Source organism: Mastigoproctus giganteus, chromosome 4, assembly GCF_048544385.1.
Source record: "Mastigoproctus giganteus isolate SK-2022 chromosome 4, ASM4854438v1, whole genome shotgun sequence".
NCBI classification, from domain to species: Eukaryota; Metazoa; Arthropoda; class Arachnida; order Uropygi; family Thelyphonidae; genus Mastigoproctus; species Mastigoproctus giganteus.
The window spans coordinates 106,562,639-106,589,746 of record NC_143578.1 but is presented as its reverse complement, the minus strand read 5'-3'; the positions used below and the strand labels follow the sequence as shown (position 1 = coordinate 106,589,746).

At 37.8% G+C, this 27,108-nt stretch overlaps 1 protein-coding gene across 3 annotated transcripts in view; it reads left to right on the top strand.

The window, feature by feature from the left end:
* The window catches only part of LOC150086972 (DNA-directed RNA polymerase III subunit RPC7-like), a 98,367-nt gene that overhangs the window by 16,049 nt on the left and 55,210 nt on the right, over positions 1-27,108 (top strand). For all 3 annotated transcript variants that reach the window (XM_090372862.1, XM_090372861.1, XM_090372863.1), the window contains exon 2: positions 11,866-12,055. In XM_090372862.1, the coding sequence (XP_090228988.1) occupies positions 11,866-12,055 (190 nt within the window). The remainder of the gene's footprint in view (positions 1-11,865; positions 12,056-27,108) is intronic.

Below are 27,108 nucleotides of genomic sequence, written 5' to 3'. Positions count from 1 at the left end.
TCTCCTCCACTTTACTCCCCGTTATTTCAAAATTCTGTAGCTTACTGCTAGAGTTGAATACACCTCTGGCATTCCCCTTGCTGAATAACTCCTCATGTGTGAATGTCGATCAAAATATTCATTTAGTTTGTTAGCTGCCTGAGCAGGATCATCAACAGTTGACCCATCAATATCAAGTGGACCAATCTGATTCATCCCCTTCCTTCTAGAGTTTACATAAGTAAAGAACTCTTTGCTGTTTTTCTTTGCATCCCTTGCCAAGGATTTCTCATAATCTGCCTTCGCCTGCCTAACCTCCTTTGTAATTTGGTTGCATATCAACTTGTATCTATCATAGGCTTCTGTGTCATGTGTTAATTTGTAAGTATCCCATGCATTTTTCTTCATGCCGCCTCCGTAGCCAGGTGGGAAGGAGCAGCAGTGCGTAGCACACGCTTCTTGATTAGACCGGGGTTCGAGCCCGTCACCACCAAATACGGAGGATGCGGAAAGGTCAGGGAATGACCACCGCATATCCCGGAGCAATATGGCCTTAGTTGCTAATGCTCCTAAAAACCAAATAACAACAACAACAACAACAGCATTTTTCTTCTCTGCCATATGCCTCATTAGTTCATCTGACATCCCTTTTGGCCTAAACCTTGAACAATATTTCTTAGTTGGTATGTAAAGCCTAGTAGCTTCCAAGATAAGTTCTTTGAATGCTTCCCATTTTGAATTTGCTGTTGGTAACATTATCAGTTGGTTCGACCGTATAGAATTTAAATACGGTCTCAGAGCACCGTACTCACCTTTACAAAAGCAAAAATCCTTCTCTTTACCCTTGATGATAGTTACCTCTTTGAGTAAATCCCACTTCAGCACACTGTGATCACTGCCACCTAGTGGTTCATTTATCTGCAGATTCTTAATGCATGAAGAATCACTGCTGATAATCAAATCAAGAGTATTACTCCCTTTAGTTGCTTCCCGAACATGCTGATGTAGAAAACAATCATCCAATAAATCCACAAAAGCCCTGCTAGTGCGTGAGTAACCAGCCCCCAAATTCCAGTCAATATCTGGGAAATTAAAATCTCCCATTATAAGACTGTCTGATTTACTGGCCCACTATTTCCCTGTACAGTTCCTTATTATACTCATCAGAGTCATTAGGCCTATAGCACACTCCTACTCTCAATTTTGATCTCCCAATGCTTATGTCACACCAAACTGACTCAACACTGCACTGTCCAGCGATGTCGACTGGCTTCACTTCCTTGGTTTTTATGTGTTTCTTAACTAATAGCATAACCCCTCCCCCCTTCCTATCCTGTCTATCCTTTCTGTAGATGTTGTACTCCCCAAATTGCAGTTCTGCATCCCTTATATCTGTGTGACAGCAGTATGGCCTTAGTTGCTAATGCTCCTAAAAACCAAATAACTAACAAACAAACAAACTACTCTTCATGGACAAATGTTATTAGCGGAGTTCCTCAGGGTTCTGTGTTGGGCCCATTGTTGTTTTGTATGTTTATCAATGATATTGATGAAGGTATATCAGGTTTAATGTCCAAGTTTGCAGATGATACAAAGGTTGGCAGGGTTATTAACGACAGCAAAGACAGTATATTACTCCATCTGGATCTAGATAAGTTTATCATTGACAAATGCAAAGTACTGCATATTGGTAGCAATAACAGAAGAGAAACGTACCAGTGGTGTGGTACTACACTGACGGAAGTGGAAAGTGAAAAAGACCAGGGGTAATTGTGAAGTCGAATATGAAGTTTGCCGAGCAGTGTAGACTGGCTGCCAGGGCAGGTCATGGAGTCTTATCAGTGATATATAAGAATTTTGCTAGCAGGGACAGGGAGGTGATTATCCCATTATACAAGGCAATGGTCGAGCCACACCTAGAGTACCGTGTACATCTGGAGGCGTCATTTTAGGAAGGATGTGGAGTTTCAAGAACGAGTACAAAGAAGGGCAACAAGATTGGTGAGGGGAACAATGGGGTGCTCTTACCAAGAAAGGCTTAAGTTTTACAAATTGCAGCACCTGCGAGGTGATCTGATTGAGGTGTATAAAGCCTTGAATGGGTTGAGCAAGCTGAATGCTGATGGGATTCTAATAATAAAAAAAATAGAAAAGGAAATAGATAATCTGTGTTTCCCTCCTCTCATAGGTAATTATCCAGCTGACCTTTGAATTTTCCCAAACTGTCAGCCTCTGCCACCCAGGTAGGTAACTTATTCTAGTAATTTGTAACTCATATTTTGGCAATAAATCAGCACATACACCAACCATAAGAATAAGTATTTTACTGTAACTAAAATATTTACAAAATAAAATAAAATAAATATTTACAAAAACTGCTATTATATTAAATTAAATTATGTACATGTGAAAAACACATTAAAACTGTGATAAAATCCTTGCAATAAAATACACTAAAATAAACCGGATTAAAAGCGATAAAAACGATAAAATCTCTTGAGCTTTCGGAAGCATCGGCTTCCTTCCTCAGCAGTAACAAAACTTCCTGCAGCACGTCCATATATAACAGGCTCACGGTACTTATACACGTGGTGCAGTCGGCACATGGTCTGAACTGGAAGCGGAAACAGCTCGGGAACGTGTCAAGCAAAACCATTCATCCGTACTTAGGATAATAGTTTCAAACAGAGGATGGATACGCATACCTCTGTCCCTATTCATAATATTGTGGTCGGATGAACAGATTTGTAGGCTCTCGAGCCATTTACGGTTCCAAAACCCATGCGCTCGATCCACAATAACCGCATCCTCTGGGGAGATTTGATGCTACTTCTCCCAAAAATGTTCAGCCACAGCAGACGTATTGTAATCAGCGGTTTTTATAGCATTTGCATGCTCCCCCAGACGATCCTTGAGCCGTCTTTTTGTCTCACCCATATTAGAGCAGGGTCACACTGCACTACCTCTGAGGACAAAGAATGTGAAATTAGACGAGTCACAGCAGACCTTAGAAAATGCGGATACCCCCAGAGGATCTTAGACAGGTTTAGTAGAGGAATAGAGTCGAACCGTCAGGAACCGTTTGTTCCTGTGGCTACTGCATACATTCCTTACTATCCGGGCCTTACTGAGCATCTTGCTAGAGTTTTGCGGGGTTATAAAACACGCTGTGTGCAGCTTCCTGGGTGGAGGTTGCACACAGAGTTGTCTCAGGTAAAAGACCCAATAGCAAATGACCTGAGTAGTGGAGTAGTATACAGGATAAAATGCCTGGATTGTGGGGAATGTTATGTGGGTGAGACAAAACAACGGCTCAAGGATCGTCTGGAGGAGCATGCAAATACTATAAAAACTGCTGATTACAATAAGTCTGCTGTAGCTGAACATTTTTGGGAGAAGTAGCATCAAATCTCCCCAGAGGATGCGGTTATTGTGGATCAAGCGCATGGGTTCTGGAACCGTAAATGGCTCAAGAGCCTACAAATCTGTTCATCCGACCACAATATTATGAATAGGGACAGAGGTATGCGTATGCATCCTCTGTTTGAAATTATCATCCTAAGTACGGATGAACGGTTTTGCTTGACACGTTCTCGAGCTGTTTCCGCTTCCAGTTCAGACCATCTGCCGACTGCACCACATGTATAAGTGCCATGAGCCTGTTATATATGGACGTGCTGCAGGAAGTTTTGTTACTGCTGAGGAAGGAAGCTGATGCTTCCGAAAGCTCCAGAGATTTTATCACTTTTAATCCGGTTTATTTTAGTGTATTTTATCGCAAGGATTTTATCATAGTTTTAATGTGTTTTTCAAATGTACATAATTTAATTTAATATAATAGCAGTTTTTGTAAATATTTTACTTACAGCATTGCCAAAATATTAATTTTCCCAACCTCAGAGGCCTTTTTCAGGATAATTTGAAACTCTCTGGCTAAAATAAAACTTCCTGCAATCCAGTCTAAACATCTCCCCCCCCGTAACTTGAAATTATGGCCCCTTGTTCTAGAATCATTTATTATAACTATGAAAATTTCATCCTTATTCAGAGCCTTAAACAGCTCAATCAAGTTTCCTCTAAGGTGCCTAGTTTCCAAGCTCCTCAACCCACATATTCGAAGTCTTTCCTCATATGGAAGCTCTTTTGCCAATCTCATCAGGTGAGTTACCCGTCTTTGGACCTTTCAAGAAGAACAATGTCTTTCTTTAGATGCAATCTCCATACTTGAACACAGTATTCCAAGTGTGGTCTAACAATAGCCTTATTTAATGGGATTATGATATCCTTATCTCTACTCGCAATTGTTCGATAAATCATTGACAGGACACTATAGGCTTTCCTTGCGACCAGTCTACAATGCTCAAAGAACTTCATGTCCGACTGTATCATAATACCCAAGTCCCTTTCCTCCACCACCAGCTTTAGTTCAACTCTGCCAAGTTTATAAGTTATTTTGGGGTTACTGTTCCCCAAGTGCAATACCTTGCTCTTTGCTAGATTAAAGTATAGCTGCCCTTTTTCTGACCATTCCTGAAGTCTATCTCTGAAGAAGCTCTGCCTGGCAGTGATCAACTACTCTACCAATCTTTACATCATCTGCAAATTTAGACATCACACCCCTATCCCTTCATCAATGTCATTTTTGAAAATCAAACACAACATCATCATCATCAGCCATTTTCAATCCACTGCAGGACGAAGGCCTCTCCAGCAACTTTCCAGTTCCTTCTGTTTTGAGCACTGGCCATCCATTTACTACCCAAAAATTCATGAATTTCATCTATCCATCTCCGCCTCTGTCTTCCAGGTTTTCTTCTAGCTCCTCTTGGGTACTATTCTGTTATTTTCTTAGTCCATCTGTCATCATGTCTTTGAGCTATGTGTCCTGCCCAAGACCATTGTAGTTCTTTAGTTTTGATAAGAATGTCCTTTACTTGAGTTTGCTGCCTAATCCATGTGTTTCTCTTCTTATCTAACAGTCTGATTCCCATATAATTCGTTCCATTCTTCGCTGTGTAGTTCTCAGCTTCTCTTCCATTCTTTTGGTGAGTGCCCAAGTTTCACTTCCATAAGTCATGGTGGGGAGTATACATTGGTTCATTATTTTATGTTTCAGACAAACTGGGATATTGCTCTTCAGTATGTGACTATATTTCCTCAATGCTATCCATCCAAAATTTATTCTTCTCTTGACTTCCAGCCATTTATCATTATTACAGCTAATTGTGGGGGGGGGATTTGATGAAGGGGAATTTGTTATTTTTTTAAAATTTTTTTAATATAAATCCTTTTTTATTTATACTGTTCCTAGTGCTGAAAGACTTAATTAATTATTCCCTGTACTCTACTGTGCCCCCCCCCCCCCGTTTAGTCCCCTCCCACTTTACACCTGACTTGTTTGTCTTCCAGAAGATTCTAGACTCGAAGGGGGTCTCAATATTTTAGGTATTCCTCCTCTGGATTGGCTGAAGTTCAGAATGACTGACAGACACTTAAGTACCAAACCATAATAATATTTATTGATATTATATATACTTTTCCAATCAATAGCTACGATTAACTGTGAACTTTATTATGTGTGGCTTTGTTAGACTGCTAGGCCTTATCTGTGTAAATATCCTTGTAATTCAAACTACAGAATTTTCATACACATAGATATATACATATCATCATGTTCTTTGTGTGTCTCATCCTTGGGTTCTAACAGATCTAGGAGTTCATTACATCTCATAATCCTTACATCAGCTTTCCTACCAATCAACTGTCCTAGTAGGTCTACAAGTGACTTTCAGCATGGTAATAAACAATTTCAAGTAGCAATTTCAAAGGGATATAAATATACATATTTATATCCCTTTCCAAAATTATATATATATATATATATATATATATATATATATATATATATATCTCAGTTAGAAAATCCTTTCCTCAACTACAGACCTGTTCATCATTCATAATCAACAATTGTAATTAACCGTCTTCCTGTATCTAATCCTATAATTCTTTAATTAGCAGGGCACTCAATCAGTGTTTTATCCATTTAAACAATTACTATCACACTAAGTTGTACTCTCTATAAATCCAAATTCACTATAATATCACATTCAACTACAATCCTTTGTTACCTAATTAGTCATTCCCCCAAAATTAACTATTATCTCAAAGTATCCTTTCTACCCATTAATAAACCTTTACCATAAGGTCCTACTCTTAATTTCACTACAATTCTGTGTACATGGGTACAATTACATTTAGCTTTCTCCCATAGGTTAAATATTTCCCCTAGAGTCCTTCCTTCACTAACTTAAGATTTTTCCTTACTGAACTATCACTTACTCAGTTTTCCAAGCAATTTTTCTATTCAGGGCTGCCATAACCATCAGCGTAACGGCGTAGACGCGGGCGGTTGTTCATCCTTGGAAGGCATCAATCTACCTGAGGTTCGCTCTCCCAAAGGCACTGCTCTGCTGAGTTGAATAAGGATCCTTTTCTTACATCATTCTCTAGAATTCTCCTTGGGCGCGCTCTCCTTCCTTCACTATGCATTTCATCAGCTTCTCACACTGTTGTTGTATTCATTGGCTACTACTGTATCATCTTTCTTCCACATGGACGCATTCTTTCCCCAACTTTAGACTTACAAAATTTCTCACAAGGAAAATTTCCTTCCCATTACTAAACCATCACCCCAAACTCAACAACGACTCTACCACATGACCGTCTTCCTCCACACACTTCCAAAGACTCCCCCACACGACTGTCTTCCTCCACACACTTCCAAAGACTCCCCCACACGACTGTCTTCCTCTACGCACTTCGCACTTCTGAAGACTCCCCCACACGACTGTCTTCCTCTACGCACTTCCAAAGACTCTCCCAAAAAACTTTTCTTTCTCTCTACTCTGAATTTCAAAATTTCCTACGCTTTTCACTCTGACCAATCGCTGACTATTACATCCCTTCCCCTATAATTCCCATTTGTCTCCAGTACCTTCTGTGGGCATGTCTTCCATCCTTTTTAGAGAAGTCTTCCGGTTTCCAGCAATTTCTGGAACTTTCTAGAAAGGTGACCGGAATTTCCGGAAATTTAGAAGTTTCTAGATGTTCTTTGTGTTTGCCCATCTACGCCCTGTATTTGTCTTGGCTACACCTGTCATTAATTGCCCCCGTGAAATTTTAAAGTGTGCACTTAAATTTCATGAGTACCTCCATTACTGAGCTCCATCTCTATCTTAATTGTTTTTGTTTCGGCTCATTGTTCTTTCAGGGCAAAAAGTTGACTCTGATCTGTGCTCATTAACTACGGTCTGCTCCATCAGTGTTTCTTATTGAATCGCGTGTTCGAAACGCTTCCCCCCCCGCTGCTACGTTAATCTTCCTCTTGCTTAAAGGTAATAGGCGAAATGAGCACAATTAAACCTGTGACTTATCTGAACTATCCTATACAAATTCTGTTATTAATTTTGACCTGATATATTTCAAATGGTTGTCTGTATTAATATTCACTAATAATTTTTCAATATCAATAACACCCATTATTAAATAACAGTTTTAAGGACAGGTCCTTACAAATAACTTGTCCCAGATAAGTATATGACTCCACCTTTTCAATTACTGCTCCTTCAATCATTATTTCCCTTTCTGTGGCATACTTGTTCATCATTACTTTTGTTTTAGCCATATTCATCTTTAGTCCAAAATCCTTACTAACTGTGCATAACTGATTAAGATTTTCCTCTAATTCTTTGGTATCGTGGCTTATGACCACAATATCATCTGCAAATCGTAAATGGTTTAGGTACTCTCCGTTCACATTGACTCCTTTCTGCGACCAGTCTAATCTTCTGAAAGCTTCCTCAAGGGCAGCAGTAAACAGCTTTGGAGATATTGTCTCTCCTTGTTGAACTCCTTTCTCGATTTTAAATTTCCTACAGTCTTTGTCTAGTCTAATAAAGGAGGTAGCACTCTCATATATTTTCTTCAAAATCATAATATATAGTGTATCTATGCCTTGTCTTTCCAGTGCCCGAAACATTGCCTTATGCTGTATGGAGTCAAATGCCTTTTCATAATCCACAAATCCCAGGCATAATGGTGTTTTATATTCATTTGCTTTCTCCATTAGCTGTGATATTACGTGAAGGTGATCCATAGTTGAGAATCCTGTCCTAAAGCCAGCTTGCTCTTTCGGTTGATTCTCATCAAGTATTCTTTCTAATCTGTTAGTAATGACCCGTGTGAACAACTTGTAGATGTGGGATAACAAGCTAATTGGTCTATAATTTCCAATTTCTGATTTATCTCCTTTCTTATGCAGCAAAACTATGATTGCATTATTCCACTGCTTAGGTGTCACACCTTTTCTAATGCACTTTGTGAAGAGCCTTGACAACAGCCAAAAACAACAGTGGTCCCTAATACTGATCCTTGGACTTCTTATGTCAACCCAATCTGAGGAATTACCATTTATCACAACTCTCTGCCTCCTGCCCTGAAGCCATCCAGCTATCCATCTAATTCCCTGTAATTCCAACTTGTTCCTGCTTATAAAGTAACTGCTCATGTGGGACTGAGTCAAATGCTTTGCTGAAATCCAAATAAACAATGTTGAAATTATTCTCTCAGTCCATTTCTTGAGTGACCCTGTCAAAATAGCTAACCAGATTAGTTAAACATGATTTTCCCTTTACAAAACCATGCTGAGTATCCTTCAGAATTGCATTTCTATCTAAATGATCCTGAATTCCACCCTTGATCATTGTCTCCATGATTTTCCATACTACTGAAGTTAGACTAACCGGCTTGTAATTTCCCACTTCACTCTTAGAACCGTCCTTGTGTGTTGGAAATACGTTAGCATTTTCCCAATCCAATGGAATCATTCCAGAGTCCAGTGATGCTCTCATAATTAGCCTCAATGGTTCAATGCACTCACTTGCTGCCTCCCTTAAGATTATAGGGTATATGCCATCAACCCCAGGAGCCTTATTGGCCTGTAGGCTCAAGTTTTTTCATTAAATAAACATGTGAAATTTCATAAACATATGAAATAGTGCAGTGAGATGGCTTAGTTGTGGCAAAGTGTTATATCATTTCTTTAAACTGAGTGATGAAATTGATATTTTTATGACAAAAAATAGGGGAAACCGACAAAACAATTATCAAATATGGAGTGGCTGTTTGATCTTGCAATTCTTATAGACATTTCTAGTCCTTTAAATGCTCTTAATTTAAAACTACAAGGGAAAGAAAAAAATTGGTCTCTGATTTGTGTGATGACATCAAATCATTTCAAAATAAGTTGTTATCATTTAAATTCAAATTGAGCAAGAGAATTTATTTCACTGTGAACATTGTACTGAGCTAAAAGAGAAACATATTTCCAAAAGAATCTTTGCTTCTTGTTATTACAATTACTTTTTGACGACTTTTAAAGTCAATTTGCTGATATAAGATCACATGAAAAAGACATAAGATTGTTTAAGAATCCATTCACTTCTATGGCTGAAAACTACAATCCCAGCTTTCAACTTGAAATTATTGATCGTCAAGCCAAAAAATAGTTCAAAAATAAGTATATGGACTGCAGAAATAAATTACTTGAATTCTACAGTATTCTCCCATCCTATGATTTTCTGCTAATAAAAGAAAATTTCATGAAAATTGGTACTTATTTTTGATCAAAGTATGTTTGCGAGAAAATTTTTTCACACCTGAAATCAAATAAATATATAAGAGAGAATAGCAGGTGAGCATCTTCATTTGATATTGAGAATTGATGTCAAAAATTTTCATTAAAAATTTGAATAATTATCTAAAAACATCCAGCCTGAATCATCTTGTTAAACCTTAAGTTTTGTTCAGTAATTATCGTGTATTGTACTTAATAAAATTTTGGGAATTTTCAGTTTTAGATGTATCATTATATTTATTTATTCACCTTAATATTGAAAAGCAGTGATCTTTTTCAGGTTGTAAATTTTCTAAAGTAAACATTTAAAAGCAAAAGTAAGTTATTTAAAAAAAAAAAAGCAAACAAATGTAAAGTAAACAGAAGTAAGTCATATTTTTATAATTTTTATAAAATCTAAAAAAAATGAATCACTGATATAGATTTGCTGCACATAAAAGCGTTGGAAATATGCATTTTTTTAATATATAGTCTAAAAATTAAACAGACATGAAAACAAAAACTTCCTTTTATATGTATCAAGATATGGAAAATGTAACACTAATTTTTCTTGAATCTCTCTTCGTGCGTTTCTGTGCTTGAATCTCTCCGACGAATGTTTCCCACCATGGATCTCCCCTAGAAAATTATTGAATTACAAGGCTATATAGAAGGACCAGTAAGCAGAGCATGTAAAATGTGGCAGATAGCATGAATGGTAAATCATTCTTCTCTGAACATCAGAAATGGACATAACCGGTCTATCTGTGCTCTGCATTTATTTAATTAATAAATCAAAAAGATACTGCCATTGGTGGTTTCACCATATCAGTCTGACAACAAGGGTTTTTCTTTCTGCTGTAAATAAAATCATTAGGTTTCATACATGGCTTGCAAAATTTCTCTCCACAAAACTGCTTTCACGTCTCTGTTACTATATTCCTTTGATCTCATATCTTATAGAGCTGGACATTTTTCAATTTCACTAATAAAGGTTTCAATTGCGAAAATGTTAATCAGTTTAAAAAAAAAAAAAAAAAGTACAAATAAAAAGAGGCAACTGCAATGGGTACTGGAGGAAAACTGATGAGTCAACCACTCGTGTGTAGTCTGCCTCCTATATCTTGAAAAAAAAAATAAGCGCATGCGGGTCTAACATGACCAGCTGCATTGTGTCTACAGACCTGCCAGGCACTGTGCCCGCCTGCGGCTGAAACAGGCACGTTTCCATCCACCTTGTGCCATCTCCTTCCAGCAGGTTGGCTGCCAATGATCTCTACACACTTCCTTCTGCTCAGCCACTCTTGCAAGTTCTTTGTATCGAGTCCACTCTAATCTTCTGAGTTCCCTATCCATCATTGTCTCTACCTCTTTTGCCTTCTATTTTTCCTTCCATTAGCAGTTTCCGAATATTATTTTATTTTTTCTAATCAGTTGGCCTATATATGCTATTTTCCGTTGCTTCAGTGTGTTTAGAAGTGTACATTTAGTTTTTGCCATTTTCAGTACATCTTTGTTCCTTAGTTTTCTTTTCCATGATATTTTCATCATTCTTGTTTAGTTTAGTTTATGTTAATTCAATTACTATGTTAACACAGAGGTTGCATGTCACGGGATAAAACGTGGTGGGAGATTCACCACGGGAAACATGGTTGTCTAAAAGATCCCTTATTAGAAATTGAAATTGCTCATAAGATTGAGTAAGCAAAAAGGAAATATCATTCTGGTTGAATATGGGCGTTTCATATCGCCTAACTTCAGGGTTATGTGATATAAAATCTTTGTACTAGCCAATCTGTCTGTGTGTGTGAGTGAGAGAGAGTGAGTGAGAGAGAGTGAGTGAGAGAGAGAGAGAGAGAGAGAGAGAGAGAGAGAGAGAGAGAGAGAGATTTAAAAACTTTCATTTGTTAATCATAGTTAAAAGTATGATGATATAGAACAGTACAATCACAAACATTGAATTAGGATTCAAATAGAATATACCAGTGCAGAATAGGTGGTATGGAAAATGTACCATCAGTCAGAGAGTAATTGATTATTGGAATAAACTTATTTGTAGTGTTTTGGAAGTAGGCAGTTTGAAAAAAATTTAATGGTGGTGTTTCGTAGTATTTTTTTTTCAATGGAATCAAATAAATTGATTTTGGTAGTATATATCATTGCAAGTCAGTGTTGGTGTTTTTTTTTTTTTTTTTTTTTTTTTTTTTTTGTAGCCATTAGATATAAAACCTCGCCCCCTAACAAGTAATGAGGAACAGAATTATTTGCTTGCACTTAAACAAGAGTTGAGAGGGAGAATGCGGGACTCTTCATTTTTTATCCAGGCTGATGTCAAAAAAGATATTAATAGATATTCAGATAAATATCAACAGACTGTATCCGTAGGAAAAGATGCAAAATACAGTAAGTAGTTTGCATTATTCAAATTAAATTGTTTATTAAGATCTTTGGATGACGTGAGAGAGTGATATGAATTGGGAAAAATTTCTCTTAGTTGCATCTCTGACACATTAAAATGTGTAAAGTGGCCAGTACATTCTATGGAACTTTACCTATCTTTATGCAGTTTTAGCCCTCCATTGGTTATGTGGAATATTTGGAACATTCTAGTAAATTTTGAAATTTTTCTTTCAAGAAATATGGAATGTAATGAAACAAGTAAAATAATTTTGTGATTAGAGTCTAATTATTCTTGAAATTGTCTTGAGTAACCACTCAATGAAATTGTGTTATAACCAAAAATATGAACAATTCTCATTATGATTTTATTTATATTTTATTGGTCTTTAAACATTGCAATAGCTAGCTAAATAAGAGAGAGGAAAAAAGGAGGAACTTATAAAAACTGCTATTTACTGTCTCTTTATAATTTTATGGGTTGATGACTTGATCCATATATATATGCTTTTGAAGGCATTTTGCACTTCTGTTGTTGCCATCTAAAATGAGCATGTTGCAATAATTTAATAGCACTCTTGGATGATTTTTCCACCTGTTTATTCTAGTCTAGGATTAGAGAATTGTCCATTCACCTGTGCTTAGACGATTGAACCTTTTACAACTTTTGGTGGTGTCGATCCATTTTGGGATGATATAAGGTGGAAATTTTCTGCTGTCTGCCGTGATGCACAACATTACAGTGCATTATTGTTTCTTATTGCTCAGTTTGGCTAAGGTAAAGAAAGCCAACACGAGAACCACGGCAAACTACTAGAAACTTACCGGACAAACTGGTTTGCCACTACCGCATTTTCTCTCTGCATTCTCAGTAATTAGACCATGTGTGTTATTGGTAGCAGCAGTAGAAGGCAAGATTGATATATTGTCTGTCACATAGGTGTGACAGACAATGTAATGATTAGTACATTAACATAACAGACATATGATGTTAACATAACATCATATGGTCAAATTATTAGTTTGTATGTGTTGATGCGTAGGCGTGACAGGCGATATAATGATCGGTGTGTAATGTTGATGTGGCATCAAATTTGTGGGAAAAATTTATACTTTTCAAACATTATTAGTCAAATTGCAAACAGCTACTGAGGTGTAAACAGATGATTGCATTTGTTCCTTTCCTTTTTAATTTCTTTATTATGTTTCTTCTCATTATTAAAAGCAGATTATTGGAGTTCATGAGTGTTTTTGTTATTAAAAAAAACAATATTACTTATTTCTCTGTACATTTTTAAGGTTAGGTTAGGAAAAAAGTAAAAGTTTTCTTTATTTTTCGTTATATTTTCTAACCTGACCTTAATTATTAGGTTAGGAAAAGGTTTACTTATCTTTTTTGAAATATGTTGCAAAATGAGCATTTCGAGATACATAGGTGTTTGCCCAACTTTACCAACTTGGGAAAGAATGTAAGAATACTGCACCACAAATTGATAACATACATTTGAAAATACAATAGCTTCTCATTGTATCCATCCAGAAGTTGCTAGGGAGCATTTATTTTATTTAGCATTAGTATTAGTAGAGGCATATGATGGAAGAAAGCAAGCTTATGCAGCATCAGCCAAAAAAAAAAAAAACACTTCCACTTCACCCCTCTGTTCGTTCGAAATACCTGTCCAGCTTAGCCTTAAATTTATTTAGGCTATTAACTTCCACAACAAGGATGGAAGTCTGTTCCACCAACCAACTACCCGCTGGCTAAAGGCAAATTTTCGCCATCTATCTTACATCTGTCTTTCATCAATTTGAATTTATGCCCTCTCAGGTGATTATTCTGAGCAAGAGGAAGAATCCCATCAGCATTGAGCATGCTCAAGCCATTCAAGGCTTTATACACCTCTATCAGATCACCTCGCCGGTGCCTAGTCTCTGGACACTGTATTTGCAAAACTTAAGCCTTTCTTCGTAAGCGCCACCCTTTGTTCCATTCACTAATCTTGTTGCCCTTGTCTGAACTCGTTCCAGCAGCTCTACATCCTTCTTGAAATGAGGCCTCCAGACCTGTATACAGTACTCAGTGTGGCCTGACCATTGCCTTATATGAGTAAATAATCATCCCTGCTAGAAAAATTCTTGTATATCATTGACAAGACACAATGAACTATTCTTGCAGCCCGTCTGCACTGCTCAGAGAACTTCATATCTGCCTGCACAATTACCCCCAGATCCTTTTCATTCTCTGCCACTGTCAATGTAGTACCACAGAGTTGATACATTGCTCTGGGGTTGCTGTTTCCCATATATAGTACTTTACATTTGTGAATGTTAAACTTCATTTGCCACCTCTCAGCCCATCTATTCAACCTTTCCAGATCCTGTTGCAGCAGCATAGCATCAGTAGTGTCCTTAACAACCCTACCAACCTTCGTATCGTCTGCAAACTTGGACATTACGCTTGATATACCATCATCAATATTATTTATAAATACAGAAAACAACAATGGACCCAACACTGAACCCTGATGTACTCCAATAACATTAGTCCACAATGAGCAGTGTCCATTGATTACCACTCTCTGTCTTCCCCCCTCAACCACCCCTTTATCCATAGCAGCAATTTGCCTCCAATACCACACTGCTCCAATTTGTGCAGCAGTGTTCCATGTGCAACAGTATCAAAAGCCTTTCTAAGATCCAAGTATATAATATCAAAGTTATTCCCTGCATCCAGTTCTTTTGTGACGGCATCATAGTATGCAATCAAATTGGTCAGGCAAGACTTTCCCTTAACGAAACCATGCTGTGTCCGGTGTGTAACTGAAGTCTTGTCTAGATGATCCTGCAATGCTTCTTTACCAGTGCCTCCATTAATTTTCCTGGAACAGAAGTTAAACTCACAGGTCTATAATTACTTGTGTCAACCTTTGATCCTCCTTTTTGAATTGGGGTCACATTTGCCCATCTCCAGTCTTAACTTAACCAAGGAAGCCCCCATAATTATGGCTAAGGGGTTGCTTACTTCCTTTGCTGCCTCCTTTAACATAACTGGATAGATCCCATCCACCCCAGGTGCCTTTTTTGTGTTTATCTTCAACAATTCTCTTCCACTTTACTCTCAGTTATTACAAGATTATCTAGCTTACAGCCAGAGTTGAATACACCTCTGAATAACTCCTCATGTGTGAATGTCGATGCAAAATATTCATTTAGTTTGTTAGCTACCTGAGAAGGATCATCAACAGTTGAACCATCGATATCAAATGGACCAATCTGATTCATCCCCTTCCTTTTAGAGTTTACATAAGTAAAGAACTCTTTTTCTGTTTTCCTTTGCATCCATTGCCAAAGATTTCTCGTAATCTGCCTTCGCCTGCTTAACCTCCTTTGTAACTTGGTTACAGATCAGCTTATATCTATCATAGGCTTCTGTGTCGCATGTTAATTTATATGTATCCCATGTATTTTTCTTCTCTGCCATATGTCTCATTAGTTCATCTGACATCCATTTAGGCCTAAACCTTGAACAATATTTCTTAGTTGGTATGTAAAGCCTAGTAGCCTCCAAGATAAGTTCTTTGAATGCTTCCCATTTTGAATTTGCTGTTGGTAACATCATCAGTTGGTCCCACTGTATAGAATTTAAATACTGTCTCAGTCCATCATAGTCGCCTTTACAAAAGCAATAACCCTTCCCTTAAACCTTGATGGTAGTTACCTCTTTGAGTAAGTCCCACTTCAGCACACTGTGATCACTGCCACCTAGTGGTACATTTATCTGCAGATTCTTAATGCATGAAGAATCACTACTGATAATCAAATCCAGAGTATTACTCTCTCTAGTTGCCTCCCGAACATGCTGATGTAGAAAACAATCATCCAATAAATCCACAAAAGCCTTGCTAGTGTTTGAGTGACCAACCCACAAATTCCAGTCAATATCTGGGAAATTAAAATCCCCCATTACAAAACTCTTTGATTTACTGGCCCAATCTATTTCCCTGTACAGTTTCTTATTATACTCATCAGAGTCATTAGGCCTATAGCACACTCCTACTCTCAATTTTGATCTCCAAATGCTTATGTCACACCAAACTGACTCGACACTGCACTGTGTAGCGATGTCGACTGGCTTCACTTCCTTGGATTTTGTGTTTCTTAACTAATGGCATAACCCGCCTTCCTTTCCTATCCTGTCTATCTTTTCTGTACACATTGTACTCCCCAAATTCCAGTTCTGCATTCCTTATATCTGTGTGACACCACGTCTCTGATATCGCAACAATATCTGCCTTTGATGCTTTCAGCAATACCTCAAATTCATCAAATTTATTTACCAAACTCCTAGCATTGGTGTACACGCAAGTATACATACACCTGTTCCGATTCTTAGCTACACTAACACAACCCATGTGTTTACTTGTACCGCAGTGACCCCCAGTAGTCCCTGAAATATCCTGCATCTTCTTTTGCAGGCTTCTGCTCATTCCAATAAAAGCAGTGCAAGAATCAGTTTCACCTCTGCCAGTGGCTACTGTTAATCTATTAGTCCTTGTAACCCCCCCAAAGCTAGCAGTTTTCAGACCACCTGACTAACACTGCCTCGATAGCATCAGCAAATATTCTTGCACCCTTTCTATTTAAGTGTATCCCATCTCTGTAGAAGCAGTCTCTCCTGTTAACAAGTACAGACCAGGCTGAAAAAAAATTCTACCCCTTGAGCCTTGCACAGTCTTTCCAGGGCCGAATTGATCAACAAGGCTCTCATCATATACTTCCTCCTATCGTGTCTGGACAGAATTGCAGACACTTTCAAATTCAACTCTAATTCACAGCTTTTTTTTTTCAACAGTGACCTGTACTTGTTGAGTAATTCTGCCGGTCTCCTACTCTTAATTTCTATTTCTAATGCACAGACTATTTCTTGGGTAAAACTCCACCTATCCACAGCTTGCTTGATTCCATGTTCTCTGGTCAGTGTGATAGCATTTAACTGGCATATTTCAGTTGACACTTTATACCCAAACTATCACATCTTACTTATATATTCAAAAATCTTTTCTTCTGTTTCAAAATATTTCTCTTTCCCCATGAAAGCCCTCCTTTTATTAATACTTTGCACTATCAACTCTTTCTTCTTTTTCTGGTGTCTTGCACAACACTCACCTGGGGTATTTTCTTCCTGCAGTACAACTTGCAATTTTTTCTGCCTCTTTAATTATTTTTTGTCTCTCACTAACTAAAGGTGTTTGGTTCTGACACATTATGACTGCCTTTAGTACTTCTGTTTAGTAGAATGTATACACAATACCTTATGTACTCTCTTTACTAACAAAGGGCACCAAAGTGAGAAAGAACTTAAAGTTGCATGAAGTGGGTTAGGTAGTTTCTGAGAGAAGGTGACAAATTAGCATTAGTAGAGGCATACGATGCAAGAAAGCAAGCTTCTGCAGCATCAGCCAAAAAATAAAAAAATGCTCCCATTTCACCCCTCCATTTGTTTCAAATACCTATCCAGCTCAGTCTTAAATTTATTTAGACTATTAGCTTCCACAACATAAGATGGAAGCCTGTTCTACCAATCAACTACCCTCTGCTAAGGGCAATTTCCGCACATCTGTTCTACAACTATCTTTCCTCAATTTGAAACTGTACCCTATCATGTTCTTAGTCTGAGCTAGAGGAAGAATCCCATCAGCATTCAGCTTGCTCAACCCATTCAAGGCCTTAACACCTCAATCAGATCACCTCTCAGGTGCCTACTTTATAGGCACTGCAATTTGCAGAACTTAAGCCTTTCTTGGTAAGAGCACCCCTTTGTTCCCTTCACCAATCTTGTTGCCCTTCTTTGTACTTATTCTAGCAACTCTACATCCTTCCTAAAATGAGGTCTCCAGACCTGTACACAGTACTCTAGGTGTGGCCTGACCATTGCCTTGTATAATGGGATAATCACCTCCCTGTCCCTGCTAGCAAAATTCCTATATATCATTGACAAGATTCCATGACCTGCCCTGGCATCCCGTCTGCACTGCTCAGTGAACTTCATATTTGACTGCACAATTACCCACAGATCTTTTTCACTTTCCACTTCCCTGAGAGTAGTACTACAGAGTTGGTAGCTTTCTCTTCGGTTATCACTACCCATATGTAGTACTTTGCATTTGTCAATGCTAAACTTCAGTTGCCACTTCTCAGCCCATTTTCCCAACTTATCTAGATCCAGTTGGAGTAGCATACTGTCTTTACTGTCGTTAACAACCCTGCCAACCTTTGTATCGTCTGCAAACTTGGACATTAAACCTGATATACCTTCATCAATATCATTGATAAATACAGGCAGTTCTCGCTTTACGAGTTTCCGGGTTTATGAGTTTTTTTCCCCAAGTATCAGCAAAATTGAAATATGAACATTAATTGCAAAAATGAATGTTAAACATTCATAAATACAGCATTCCAAACCACATGCGTAGCTATACAATACAGTGTACCCTGCTTTATGATATTAATCAGTTCCAGAGACACCATCGTATCGTTAAAATATCATAATGTGAACCCAGTAACGCATTATGTTTTTTGGTAATTTGTTTCAAGATCTTGGAAGTTGAAATTTTCACTGTATAACTAAGCATAAAAAGTTTTAAGGTCACGAGCGGGACCTTAAGGCCATATAAAAGGTTGTGAGTGTGGTTTGCTAATTGTATTAGTTACCAATTCAAATCATTAAAATGCACTACCCTTTCATCGTTATCATATGTTCCCGTTATAAGAATCAATTTTAAACGCCTTTGTAATATATTTCTAAAGCACATTTCTGGAGGTCACTACCATAAAATAATAAAAGCAATGCACCTTCCAGTTTATTGGGCTTTTCTGTTAGTGTAATCAATAAACGGGTAGTAAACTCAAATTTTCTTGCATTTGCGAAAATACCGATAGCTGGAATTGTTTGGTTTTTTACGTTATTATGGTGAAATGTATTTCCCCTTTACTGAAATCTTCAATCGTATAAAAAACATAAATAAATTTTCAGAATATTCTCTTCATTCCTATTTTTTTAAGCTTCATAAACTTGTTACTCCACGCGACTCGTGTTAGCTGCAATTAGTGTGTGCCATTAAAAAATGCTTATGCATACAATCGTGAAATTTATAATTAAAAGAGAAGATTATCTTGGAAACAAATGCCTCTTGAAACATTTCTGAAGAAGACGACTCCTTGTGTAACAAACCAACGAGTGCCGAGCCAATAATGAGTGATCGACGAGTGTGCATTTAGTCGATGATGAAGAATAAACATTCTTTAACATTTGTAAGTCACAAATAATTTCTCTGTTATTATAATTTTCTTGATTTTACAGGCTACGTTTTCATTTCTTTCGATAAATCAATCATTGTTTAAACATAAACTGATTAGCTAAATAATTTCATTGTTGATAATGTAACCCCTATTTTTAACCTTATGTCTATGGGAAATAAATTCCCGCTTTACTACGAGTTTTTGCTTTATGAGTGCATTCTAGGAATGAATTAACTCGTAAAGTCGAGAACTGCTTGTATACAAAACAAACAATGGGCCCAACACTGAACCCTGGGGAACTCCACTAACAACATTTGTCCACGAAGAGCAGTGTCCATTGATTACCACTCTCTGTCGTCTCCCACTCAACAATACCTTTATCCATTGTAGCAGTATCCTTAATGCCGTACCTCTCCAATTTGTACAGCAGTCTTCCATGTGCAACAGTATCAAAAGCTTTCCTGAAATCCAAGTATATGATATCAAAATTAATTTTGGCATTCAGTTCCTTTGTGACCATATAGTATCCAATAAAATTGGTCAGACAAGACCTCCCTTTAACAAACCCATTCTGTCTTAACTATTACTGCAATCTTGTCTAGATGATCCTGCAATGCTTCTTTAACCAGTGATTCCATTATTTTCCCTGGAACAGAAGTTAAACTAACAGGTCTGTAGTTACTTGTGTCACCTTTTGAGAACCCCCTTTGTGAATTGGTGATACATTTGCACACCTCCAGTCAATGGGGACCTCCCCTGAGTCCAAGGAAGCTCTCATAATTATGGCTAAGGGTTTGCTTACTTCCTTTGCTGCCTCCTTTTATATAACTGGATAGATCCCGTCCACCCCAGGTGCCTTCCTTATGTTTAACTTCAACAATTTCTCCTCCACTTTGCTCTCAGTTATTACAAAATCACTTAGCTTCCTGTTAGCATTTGATAAACTTCTGCACTCCCTTCATTGAATGACTCCTCATCTGTGAACGTTGATGCAATATACTCATTCAGTTTATCAGCTACCTTAGCATGATAATCAATAGTCAACCCATCTATGTTAAGTGGTCCAATCTGATTCATCCATTTCCTTATAGAGTTTACATAAGAAAAGAACTCTTTGCTATTTTAATATAGAGGAATTGGATCTAAAAGGCAGAAAATTGAGTAGGGGTGCTGCAAAATAAAATAAATGACTTAGGGGTGCTGTTATTAAAAAAAGGTTGAAAACCACTGGACTAGTTTATACCTGCCATAGGCTTCTGTGTCACCTGATACTTTATATGCATTTCTTAGTTTACTTTATATTTCTTAGTTGGAATGAAAAGCCTAGTAGCCCCCAAAATTAAGTCTCAGAAGGCTTCCCATTTAGAATTCAACGCTGGTAACATCATCAGTTGATCCCACTGAACAGAATTTAAAAACTGTCTGAGACCGCTGTAGTCACTTTACGAAAGCAAAAGCCCTTCCCTTTAGCCTTGATGGTAGTTACATCTTTGAGTAATTCCCACATCAGTACATTGTGATCGCTGTCACCCAGTGGTTCCTTTTCTGCAAATTCTTAATGCACGAATAATCACTGGTGATAATTAGATCAAGAGTATTACTCCCTCTGGTTGCCTCCCTAACATGTTGCTGTAGAAAACAGTCATCCAATAAATTCACAAAAGTCTTGCTAGTGTGCAAGTGACCAACCCACTTGTTCCAATCAATATCTGGAAAGTTAAAATCCCCCATTATAAGACATTCTGATTTACTGGCCCACTCTATTTCTCTACAGAATTGCTCGTTATGCTCAACAGATTCATTAGGCCTATAACACACACCTACTCTCATTTTTCCTTTGTCAGTGCTTATTTCACACTAAACAGACTCAACACTTCATTGTCCACCAACATCAATTGGATGCACTTCCTTAGATTTTATGTGTTTCTTAACTAATAGCATAACCCTTCCTCCCTTCCTGTTCTGGCTATCCTTTCTGTACACATTGTACTCCCCAAATTCCAATTCTGCACTCCTTATATCTGTGTGACACCACATCTCTGATATCCCAACAATATCTACCTTTGATGTTTTGACTAGCACGTCAAACTCATCAAATTTATTAACTATACTCCTAGCATTGGTGTACACGCAAGTATACATGCACCGGTTCCTACTCTTTGTTACCCTAACACAGCCCATATTTACTTGTTCCACTATGACTCCCAGCAGTCCCAAATCTCCATTACCTTGCTTTCTGGGCTGCTGCTCATTCTAATAGAAGCATTGCAAGAATCACTTTTGCCTTTGCCTGTGGGCACTGTTAACCTTTAGTCTGTGTATCTCCCCAAGCTAGCAGTTTTCCGACCCAACTAACACTGCCTCGATGGCATCAGCAAATATTCTTATAGAATATTCTGATAGAATATTTGCAACCTTTCTATTTAAGCGTACGCCATCCCTGTAGAAGCAGTCTCTCCCGTCAACAAGCACAGACCCGGCTGAAAAAAAATTCTACCCCTTGAGCCTTGCACAGTCTCTCCAGGGCCGAATTGATTGACAAGGCTCTCATCATATACTCCCTCCTATCGTGTCTGGGCAGAATTGCAGACACTTTCACATTCAACCCTAACTCACAACTTTTTTTCAACATTGACCTGTACTTGTTCAGTAAATCTGCAGATATCTTACTCTTAATGTCATTGGTTCCAACGTGTACAACAATGTCACCTTTTTTGCCCTTAAAAGATGATATCTGCTCTACAATGTCATCAGCTTTTGCCCCTGGCAGATATATCCTGCTCCTGTTACATCTATCCTTCTTGCATAGTATATTCCCAGTCTCCTCGACAATAGAGTCACCAACAATAACTAGTTCCTTTGGGATCAGTGCATTCTACCTTGGAGATTGCCTGATGCACATGAGTGAGCTCTGTTGTTGAGCTGGGCAGCTGAGAGCTTGATGGGCCCCTCATATTAATTTCTTCAAGGGCATTTACCCTACTCGTAGCTCTCATAGACACCCATCAAACACTGAGTTGGCACCTAATTTCTTGACACTCTAAGTCACCTAGCATACACAAAGGTATCCTCCTTTGCTAGATCATGTCCTGTTTTAGAAAGGTCTGCAAATATTTCACACATTTTTTGAGACTGTGATGCGATGGAGAATCGCCCTCTTCATTTCTCTCTTGAGTCACAGCACTCTTGCTAGTCTGTGATCTTTGCTTCGCAGCTCTAGATATGCCCAATTACCACTTCCTCTCTTCTCAATGGTAAACAACATCACTATTTATCAGTGTTAACTGTTTCAGTTCTGTCAAAAATCACATAATCCTTATACTTGAATGGGTAGTATGTAGTAGTAGTAGTAGTGGCACTTGATGCAAGAAAGCAAGTGTAGGAGCTTATGCAGCATCAGCCAAAAAAAAAAAAAAAAATCACACCATACCCTCCAAATGCCTGTCCAGTTCCTCCTTAAATTTATTTAACCTATCAACTTCCACAACGACAGATGGAAGTTTGTTCCAGCAATTAACCACCCGCTGGCTAAAGGCAAATTTCCGCATATCTATTCTACATCTATCCTTTCTTAATTTGAACTTATGTCCCCGTAGGTTCGTATTCTGAACAAGTGGGAGGATCCCATCAGAATTCAGCGTGCTCAACCCATTCAAGGCCTTATAGACCTCAATCAGATCACCGCGCAGGTGCCTAGTCTCCAGCCACTGCAATTTGCAGAACTTAAGCCTCTCTTGGTTAGAGGATCCCTTCATTCCCCTCACCAATCGTGTTGCTCTTCTCTGTACACGCTCAAGCAAATCTACATCCTTCCTAAAATGAAGCCTCCAGACCTGTACGCAGTACTCAAGGCGTGGCCTGACCATTGCCTTATACAGAGGGACAATCACCTCCTTTTTCCTGCTAGCAAAATTCCTATATATCATTGACAAAACCCCATGACCTGCCCTAGCAGCCTGTCTACATTGCTCAGAAAACTTCATATCTGACTGCACAATTACTCCCAGGCCTTTTTCATTTTCTACCACCTTAAGTGTAGTACCACACAGTTGGTACGTTTCTCTGGGGTTACTTCTACCCATATGCAGTACTTTGCATTTGTCAAGGTTAAACTTCAGTTGCCACTTCTTAGCCCATCTGCCCAAATTATCTAGATCCTGTTGCAGTAGCACACTGCCATTACTGTCATTAACAACCCTGCCAACCTTCGTGTCATCTGCAAACTTCGACATTAAGCCTGATATACCTTCATCAATATCATTGATAAATATACAAAACAACAGTGGACCCAACACTGAACCCTGTGGGACTCCACTAATAACATTAGTCCACGAAGAGCAGCACCCATTGATTACCACCCTCTGTCTTCTCCCACTTAACCATCCTTTTATCCATTGTAGCAACTTACCCTTAATACCATTCTGCTCCAATTTGTACAGTAGTCTTCCATGCGCAACAGTGTCAAAAGCTTTCCTGAAATCCAAGTATATGATATCAAAATTATTTTTTGCATCCAGTTCCTTTGTGACCACATCATAATAACCAATCAAATTTGTCAGACAAGACTTTCCCTTAACAAACCCATGCTGTGTCTGAATTATTGCTGCAGTCTTGTCTAGATGATCCTGCAATGCATCTTTAACCAGTGACTCCATTATTTTACCCGGAACAGAAGTTAAACTAACTGGTCTGTAATTACTCGTGTCACCCTTCGAACCTCCTTTGTGAATTGGGGATACATTTGCACATCTCCAGTCCGTGGGAACCTCCCCTGAATCCAAGGATGCTCTCATAATTATGGCTAAGGGTTTGCTTAGTTGCTTTGCCGCCTCCTTTAATATAACTGGATAGATCCCATCCACCCCAGGTGCCTTTCTTATGTTTAACTTCAACAATTTCTCCTCCACTTTGCTCTCAGTTATTACAAAATCATTAAGCACATTGCTACAATTTGATAACCTTCTTCCAGTTTCAAACTGTAATAATTCCTCACGTGTGAATGTAGATGCAAAATACTCATTCAGTTTGTTTGCTATCTGAGCAGGATCATCAACAGTCGAACCATCGATGTCAAGTGGACCAATCATATTCATCCCCTTCCTTTTAGAGTTTATATAAGTAAAGAAATCCTTGCTGTTTTTCTTAGCATCTTTTGCCAAAGATTTCTCGTAATCCGCCTTTGCCTGCCGAACCTCCTTTGTGACCTGATTACAGATTAACTTATATCTGCCATAGGCTTCTGAGTCGCTTGATAATTTATATGCATCCCATGCATTTTTCTTCTCTGACACGAGTCTCATTAGTTCATTTGATAACCATTTAGGCCTAAACCTTGAACAATATTTCTTCATCGGTATGAAAAGTCTAGTAGCTTCCACGATTAATTCCTTGAATGCTTCCCACTTAGAATTTACTGTTTGTAACATCGTCAGTTGATCCCACTGTACAGAATTTAAAAACTGTCTGAGACCACTGTACTCCCCTTTACGGAAGCAAAAACCCTTTCCTTTACCCCTGACGGTAGTTACCTCTTTGAGTAAATCCCACTTCAGCACACTGTGATCACTGCCACCTAGTGGTTCCTTTATCTGCAAATTCTTAATACACGAATGATCACTGCTGATAACCAGATCAAGAGTATTACTTTCTCTGGTTGCCTCTCGAACATGCTGCTGCAGAAAACAATCATCCAATAAATCCACAAAAGTCTGACTAGTGTGTGAGTGACCAACCCACAAGTTCCAGTCAATATCTGGGAAGTTAAAATCCCCCATTATAAGACATTCTGATTTACTGACCCACTCTATTTCTCTGTACAATTGTTCATTGTACTCATTCGAGTCATTAGGCCTATAACACACTCCTACTCTTATATTTGCTTTCGCAGTGCTTATGTCACACGAAACTGACTCAACAGTGCACTGTCCATCTATATCAACTGGATGCACTTCTTTTGATTTTATGTTTTTCTTAATTAACAGCATAACACCTCCTCCCTTTCTGTCCTGTCTATCCTTTCTGTACACATTGTACTCCCCAAATTCCAGTTCTGCATTCCTTATATCTTTGTGACACCACGTCTCTGCTATCCCAACAATATCCGCCTTTGATGTCTTGACCAACACTTCAAATTCATCAAATTTATTTACTATACTTCTAGCATTGGTATACATGCAAGCATACATGCTCCTATGCCTATTCCTTGTTACCCTAACACATCCCATATACCCAACTATTCCAGGATGACTGCCATGCTGCTAGGAAATAAGAATCTAGAAGAGGGAATCTACCTTTTTGTGACCAATACTAAGAGCTATTATGAATAGTGCTGCTTACAACTGGACTAGAAGATTGAATGAAATAAGTGAAGTACAATGGTAAATGCATGGGAAAAGCTAATAAATGATGATGATTTCCTTATTGATTTAAATAGAATCAAAGATGAAGACTGTCAAAATGTGTTATACAACAGTCATTAGTAGTGAAAAGCATATTAATTTTGGGGAGAGATTGACACAGGATATGATATAGTGATGAAAGAACAACAGTATTTCAAGGGGGAAATTCTGTGGTGAAGAAATGAATTTAAAAAAAAAATATAGAATAAAGAAGTAAAGAAGAAAAATTAAATTACACAAACACAAAAGCAGCCTTGACACTCATTAAATTTTCCAATTCTGACATGGAATTCAAAAATTTTTTTTCACTCTAAAAGAAACGAAGATCAAAGTTATGAAATAACTACGCAGTAGGACCTTCTGCTGAACATAAATTTAGGCTTCTTCGGAAGAGCCAATACAATTGGAGAGAGACTGTTTATAAGTGATTAAATTTATATTTAGTAACAATTAACACATTAATTAAAGCTTGTTTAAAAAAAATACTAACATTATTTGAGGTATTATTCTTCTGTTTTATTTGAACTCTTAAATTCAAATTTATTTTGAATTTAAGAGTTTTATTTTTGATATGTCTGTGTCCTAATATATCTAAATTAATGTGTGTTGGACTGAGAATAAAATTTTGTTTTTATGAACTGCAACTTAAAAATTGACTTTCATATAATTATATGAAACAGTTATATTTACAGATAATTATTTCATATAATTCTGACCTTTCACTAATTTGAACTACCCTTCCCCTTTAGCCTTAATTAGTAATTTTTTACTAAAACACTCAAACATGAAAGGTATTAGAAACTATAGTATGAGAACAGAAGGTAACAGGGATAAATTAGGAAATGTTGGTTCTGTGAGTTTGGAACTGAACGGTGAATGGAAATTGATTCATTGTGGTATGTATTCAGATTGGTTTAGAAGAGTAAAATTTCAGATTCCAATTTGAAAGAATAGTGCCCATTGAAGTAGTTATAGAAAAGGCATACAGCAGAAACTGAATGAAACAGAAACAGTGAAGAGATTAGTTTTAACGTGATTGCCCTCTTTTGGGATAGTCTGAGAAAGATTTTGAGGGCACCACTCCATATACAAGAACATTTAGCATTAGCATTAGTAGAGGCATAGGATGTAAGAAAGCAAGCTTATGTAGCATCAGCCAAAAAAAAAAAAAAAAAAAAGACCGCTCCCATTTCACCCCTCCGTTCATTCCAAATACCTGTCCAGCTCAACCGTAAATTTATTTAGGCTATCAACTTCCACAACAAAAAATGGAAGTCTGTTCCACCAATCAACTACCTGCTAGCTAAAGGCAAACTTCTGCACATCTATCCTACAACTGTCTTTCCTCAATTTGAATTTATG